Source organism: Impatiens glandulifera, chromosome 2 (genome assembly GCF_907164915.1).
Source record: "Impatiens glandulifera chromosome 2, dImpGla2.1, whole genome shotgun sequence".
Taxonomy (NCBI): domain Eukaryota; kingdom Viridiplantae; phylum Streptophyta; class Magnoliopsida; order Ericales; family Balsaminaceae; genus Impatiens; species Impatiens glandulifera.
Genome location: NC_061863.1, coordinates 15,358,988 through 15,364,663, shown reverse-complemented (window position 1 = coordinate 15,364,663; position 5,676 = coordinate 15,358,988). Strand labels below are relative to the sequence as shown.

Here is a 5,676-nt window from a genome sequence, read left to right as displayed (position 1 = left end):
CGAACCAAATAATAAATATGAAACAATATAAACCAAATAAGAACAGAAGAGTTTGAGAATATCATGGAAACATCCCTATAATCGACACATTAGAATCATCCTTCACCTGACCTGCATGCAAAATAGGTTTAAGGTTAGGGTTTGAAAGAAATGAAGATAGTGTAAATCGATTTAGGTTTAGGGTTTGAAAGAAATGAAGATCGTGCAAATCGATTTAGGTTAGACCGCCGCCCCGCCGCCTCTGCCTCCGTCGTCTCCGTCGCCGCCGCCGTGAAAGAGAGAACAAGAGAAGAGAGAGAAAGAAAATGAAAAAAAATGAAAAAATTTGAGTATTTATATACTAAACCTAATTCACTTAGCGAAACGCTAAGTCCCTTAACGTTTCGCTACAAGGGTAATTTCGTAAAAAAAAAATAAAAATACCACTGAACGCAATTTAATTAGTAAATCCCCACAAATTTCCCTAAAGCCGACCTAAAACCCTTCGCTAGAACACACACTCAAGAGAGTGAGCAAGGACTGGGAAGAGTGAAGCTATGGCGTCGTCTTTGAGGAACATTAGACATGTAATAGTTAAATCACTAACCTACACTTACTCATCTCCTCCAAAATCGTTTCTTGGGTTGCGAAACTCTTTCTGCAATTTCTACGCGTCGAAGGCATCTAAACTGGAGAGAGTTCAACAGCCTATTGAAATAACTGACGATATTCCAACCTCCGGAATCAGCCGCCCGCTCTCAGAAATTCTTAAGGAACTGAACAAGAAAGTTCCTGATACCCTTCTCAAGGTTCGCGTTGAGCCCGACGGATTCTCAGCAAAATACCTGCCCTGGTAATTTAAATCTCTTCTCTATCACTAAAGTAAAAATTAAAAGTGATTCTTTTTGGCTTGATATAAATTGTTTTTAGGGTCATTTTCTACATCATGATCTGGGTTATAGTGTGCTTTTTGGTTTTAATTTGGTATAAAGATTATCTTTTAAAATTTTCTATATCATTTTGATTTTTGACAAAACATAAGAAATGTAAATAGGATCATTATTTCAAATTCTATTGCTCAAAGTAAGATGAAACTGTTGTGCTAATGACATTCCATTTTTAGGCACAAACAATGTTTTTTAGATGAAATGTGGTTCATGATCCAGCAGCTTAAATCCAGTTTGTGATTCAATGTAAAATCTAACAACATTTTTATACTTGGGATCTTGATACAGCCACACCTGACTATAGTGTTTACCAAATGAAAAGAAATCTAATACAACTACAAATTTGATAACTTCTCATTTGGATTGAGGCACAACTTCAAAATTTCTAGAAAATGTAGTTTCCAAATGGGTTGTAGGTTTATTTTGATTGAAGGTAGAAAACTAAATGAAAGTCTACAGTGATCTTCTTGTGGGTTGTTCATTGTTGTGCTAGCCTCCCCAGGGAATTAAACTTGGTTGAAAAATGATATAACTTGTATGTACATTCTTCTGTTTGGTTAGAGAGAAAGTTAAAATTTTGGTTTACAATATAGAGAAAGGCAATCAGGAGATGAACTACTTGTCTGTGTTGATTGTAACCTTCGTTTGTTGCAGAATGACAACTTTTATCTTATTTTGCTAAAGAAGATTTAATATTTTTTTGTCTCATTTCTTCCCAGGCATATTGCAAACAGGATTCTGAACTTACATGCTCCAGGTATCTTAAAGAAACCCTTTGTCTATGTTAGGTATTTTTAATAAAAAATGAATTCTGCTGTTTTAAATCTTTGGATACTTTTGTCGTATTGTAGAATGGTCTGGTGAAGTCCGCAGCATCACTTATTCAGCTGATGGGAAAACTGTATCTGTTGTTTATCGTGTAACCCTTTATGGAACTGATGCAGAGGTAATGTTTTTTGCTTTACGTATATATAAAGCTAATAGTTGTTACTGGAAACCTATTAGCTTTGTCATCCAGCTATTCTTGCCAACACTTTGCAACTGCAGTTTTCTATTGTAAATGTGGAACTTTTGGAAATAAACCTAAACTCATTTTGGAACATAAGAAGCTAGTTGAATATTCCACCAGCATTGTTTGATAATGTGTTATTTGAAAATAGTTAGATTGTTTTTGAACAATCTAGTTTGGCCCTTGTTCCTGGTTTAATCTTGAATTGAGTAGTAATTGATTTTGTTTTATTCACTAAGGTCTGTCTTAGCTAGTTTTTGTTTATTTCAATTTTAGTTCCTCTTAGATTATGTATTTTTTTTTATTTGAAAACGCTTGCTTTTGGTGTCCTAGCTTTTAAGAGAACAAAACAAATGACGTGGTTTTATTGTTTTGATTTCTTTTTCATATGTAACCAATGAAGGACATTTTTATTAAAGGATGAAACCATTCCATTAGTTCTTATTTTTTTCAAGGCTGCACATAATTTATGACTTGAGTAATGACAAGTTTCTAACAAAATCAGAATAAAATAACTCAAAAGGTAGCATTTTTATATATGATTAACAAATATTGTTTTGGTTGATTGGATTTGTTTATTTGAATTATAGCTTTAGCTGAAAATGTTTGCTTTTGGTGTTCTTGACTTTTGAGGTTTTTCTGTTTTAGTATTTTCCATATATTATTAGTAAAAAAGGGCAACAAAAGGGTTATCTTGTTTGGTGAAGTATTGGGCCTTGTTTGACCTGGAGTTTTTCTCATAAAATCAGCATATAGTTTAAAAACCCTGTTTGATGAAAAAGTGAATTACCTGAACTAAATTACTAAAATGGTATTTTGATGGATGAAGTGATAAATGATGTGAATGAGGTTATTTGGATTAAATCTGTATAGATGATGTTATTTGTTAAAAGTTGTCCAAAATAACCTTGTTTGTTATTTATTCATTTCAATTTTGGTATTTGAGTTGATGTACAGAACAATTTGGTTAATGAGATGTTGAATTATTTGGATAAATGTTGTTTATATCTAAAAATTCAACATGGATCAAAGTAGGTAGGAAAGTAAACATCACCTGACTGATGTAATGTGTTTTGTTTGTGAAGATGCATAGGGAATCAACTGGCACTGCTCAAGTTAATGTACAGGGATATGGAAATGCTGTCCAGTTTGCAGAATCAATGGCATTTCGAAGAGCTTGTGCTCGTTTCGGATTAGGGCTTCATCTTTATCACGAAGACATGTCATAATATTAGCATGAATGAAAACCTGCATTGGTTAGTTACATATTATGTATTGTATCTCCCTTTCTTTGTAATGGTAAAGGGCCTTCCTCTTTTGGCTGCTGGATTTGGTGGAATTTGAATCCTTTGACCTTATTATAGAATACTAAACATTTTGACAGCTATGTTTTGATGGTGTTGAATTAGAATTAAAACTTGGATGTTCAATTTTAATAGAACTAAATTGTATATTAAAAGTTTTGAATAACATAATCAGCAATGTGATAAATAAAAATAACATAAACAAAATAATAGCATGGCTTCGCCCGGGCTCGAACCGGAGACCTTCAGTGTGTTAGACTGACGTGATAACCAACTACACCACGAAACCATTTGTGTTTAAATAATTCTATTGTAAATACATGTATAATAAAATATGATTATAGTTGTTCAAACAAAACTACACAAATTTGATAAAAAATAAAAATAAAAAATCATGAAATATTAAAAACTGATTTTCCGAATGAATTCCATAAACTTCGTAATAATATCATAGCATTGAAAATAAAATTCTAATTTCAATTTACATTCTACCCATTCAAATATAACCTCTAAACTTAACAATTGAATTAGAAAGACAAATGAAATGAAAGGAAGCCTTTAAACAAATATGTTAGTAAGCTCTCAAGATGGAAGTTTTACCCAATAATGATCAATTACAAACAATAACTGGTTGAGTTTGAGATTTCTCTTTTATATGCACAAGAACTGAACTTCATCAAGTGAATTTGGAATGAAGTTTCTATAGATCAAATGAGAAACCGTCGATAACTTCTTTTGTCTCCCACGATCCAACTGTCCGATCACCCTAAATTTTCAAACAAGACTGCCAAACAGTTTCTCACGAAGATCAAATGAACTGGGTAATACCAAAACTGTTTTCAAATCACTAACATTCGTCCTTCAAATACGACACACATTATACAAGTATAAAGAAATAACTCGGAAAATGTAACCTACTTCCACTCAATCATCTTTTAGTTCACATTCATAACAAGAAAGAACAAAAAAAATCAACGAATACATGTGATACCACGACAAATAACCAACCAAACTATAAGCATTACAAAACAAATACCAACATCAACAGCAAGAACAATTCGTACTTGTTTGCACCATTTATTTCTAGCAACTTGACGACTCATCAAAACCGAGTCCTTCTGTAACTGCATAGATGAAACCGCAACACTCTGACTGCTTCCATCTGAATTTCTATCAGTTGACTTCCTGTGAATCTCCTCTAGCTCTGCATCTCTAACAGCAATGACATGCTCCTTCATCTTTCTCTTATCGGACTTTCCCAATAATGGGACTTTCGTCGAAACAGCTCCATCATTTGTCTGTGCTTTTACATCCTTACAACCCGATAATGAAAATCCTGTACGCCCAACCGAGTGTGTTTCTACAGGCCATTCATCTCCTAAAGACATGATCAATTTATGGATAATAGGCAGTAACTGTTCTTGTAAACCATGTGAATTCAATCTTCTCAAACTCTTTTTCGATTTCTTTCTGAATTCATCCTTAAGACGACCCAGAAAGTTATGAACAACTGAATTACCAAGACTGTCGTCTGATATTGAGAAATAAACTAAACTTTCTTCCATTAAAAACCCGAATGTCTTTCCATTCATGGTTTGGAAATAGAACTTATGAAAGGGTGGAATCCTTTCTAAACACAATGCAGCTATACTTTCAATATTGGGATCTCCATTACTGTAAGCAAACATAATCTGACTACACTTTACTACACAACAGTACACGATTGTGTTTTGGGTTGAACCCATTATACCGATCAATGAATAAACTTTATAAAAACCCTAGAATCTGTCGCGGATGAATTAACCTAGAACAAGCCCCAGATCTGCCTTCATTAGGTTATTTTGAAATCAAAATCAGATCAGCGGCGGCGACAACTTGCGCATTTTGGATTTCAGTTACCGGAATTTAAATCAGGATCTCGGCAATCGAAGAAAGGATTGACAAAATCACAATATAGAATCTTCGATTGTCCAAGGCAATCTAGAAATATGACGGTCAACGCCACAGGACAGCAATCTATCAACTAATCCAATGAAAGTTCATAATCACTTACCGAATTTCCAATCGAACGAAGCAGCAATGGACAAATGAGGAAGAATTTTGCTTTTCCGGGAGAGAGAGAGAGAAGGAGAGAAATGAACAAAATTGAAGAAGTCTAGGCTTATATTTTACTAAGTAATCAAGATCATGAACAAAATTGACCACTTCCGCTTCCACCGTTCTACGGACTTACAGTTACAGTTACATTATCATAGGTTAATGGAGTTTATAATGAAAATTCCGAAAAGAACTGTTTTAAGAAAAATGTTTTCGAACAATTTAGGATGACAATAGTTACCCGTAAATATGATATTTGCGGGTATTTCTCAGACGGGTTCGGAGATAAGTAATTCAAATTAGGTTTGGTGTCCAAGATTGGGAGTAAAAATGAATATCG

At 33.7% G+C, this 5,676-nt stretch overlaps 2 protein-coding genes and 1 non-coding gene across 3 annotated transcripts; 1 reads left to right on the top strand and 2 right to left on the bottom strand.

The window, feature by feature from the left end:
• Nucleotides 1-480: 480 nt before the first annotated feature.
• Nucleotides 481-3,319, top strand: LOC124926583 (DNA repair RAD52-like protein 1, mitochondrial). Its single transcript, XM_047466834.1, has 4 exons — nucleotides 481-832; nucleotides 1,646-1,683; nucleotides 1,778-1,872; nucleotides 3,021-3,319. The coding sequence occupies exons 1-4, from the start codon at nucleotides 537-539 to the stop codon at nucleotides 3,162-3,164; spliced, it is 573 nt and encodes a 190-aa protein (XP_047322790.1). The 5' UTR covers nucleotides 481-536; the 3' UTR covers nucleotides 3,165-3,319.
• A 135-nt stretch (nucleotides 3,320-3,454) lies between these two features.
• Nucleotides 3,455-3,528, bottom strand: TRNAV-AAC. Its single transcript has one exon. It is a non-coding gene; the product is annotated as a tRNA-Val (tRNA).
• A 613-nt stretch (nucleotides 3,529-4,141) lies between these two features.
• On the bottom strand, nucleotides 4,142-5,383 carry LOC124926762 (phytolongin Phyl1.1-like). The gene has a single exon (XM_047467050.1). It carries the CDS (start codon nucleotides 4,982-4,984, stop codon nucleotides 4,211-4,213), a length of 774 nt encoding a protein of 257 aa, XP_047323006.1. The 5' UTR covers nucleotides 4,985-5,383; the 3' UTR covers nucleotides 4,142-4,210.
• Nucleotides 5,384-5,676: the final 293 nt, after the last annotated feature.

What these genes read in the sequence shown, in the direction of transcription:
- LOC124926583 (XM_047466834.1), top strand. Translation starts at nt 537, where the DNA reads ATGGCGTCGTCTTTGAGGAACATTAGACATGTAATAGTTAAATCACTA. An exon ending in TCAGCAAAATACCTGCCCTG is followed by an intron (nt 833 to 1,645) that starts GTAATTTAAATC and finishes ATTTCTTCCCAG; the next exon opens with GCATATTGCAAACAGGATTC. An exon ending in TTTATGGAACTGATGCAGAG is followed by an intron (nt 1,873 to 3,020) that starts GTAATGTTTTTT and finishes TTGTTTGTGAAG; the next exon opens with ATGCATAGGGAATCAACTGG.
- LOC124926762 (XM_047467050.1), bottom strand. Translation starts at nt 4,984, where the DNA reads ATGGGTTCAACCCAAAACACAATCGTGTACTGTTGTGTAGTAAAGTGT.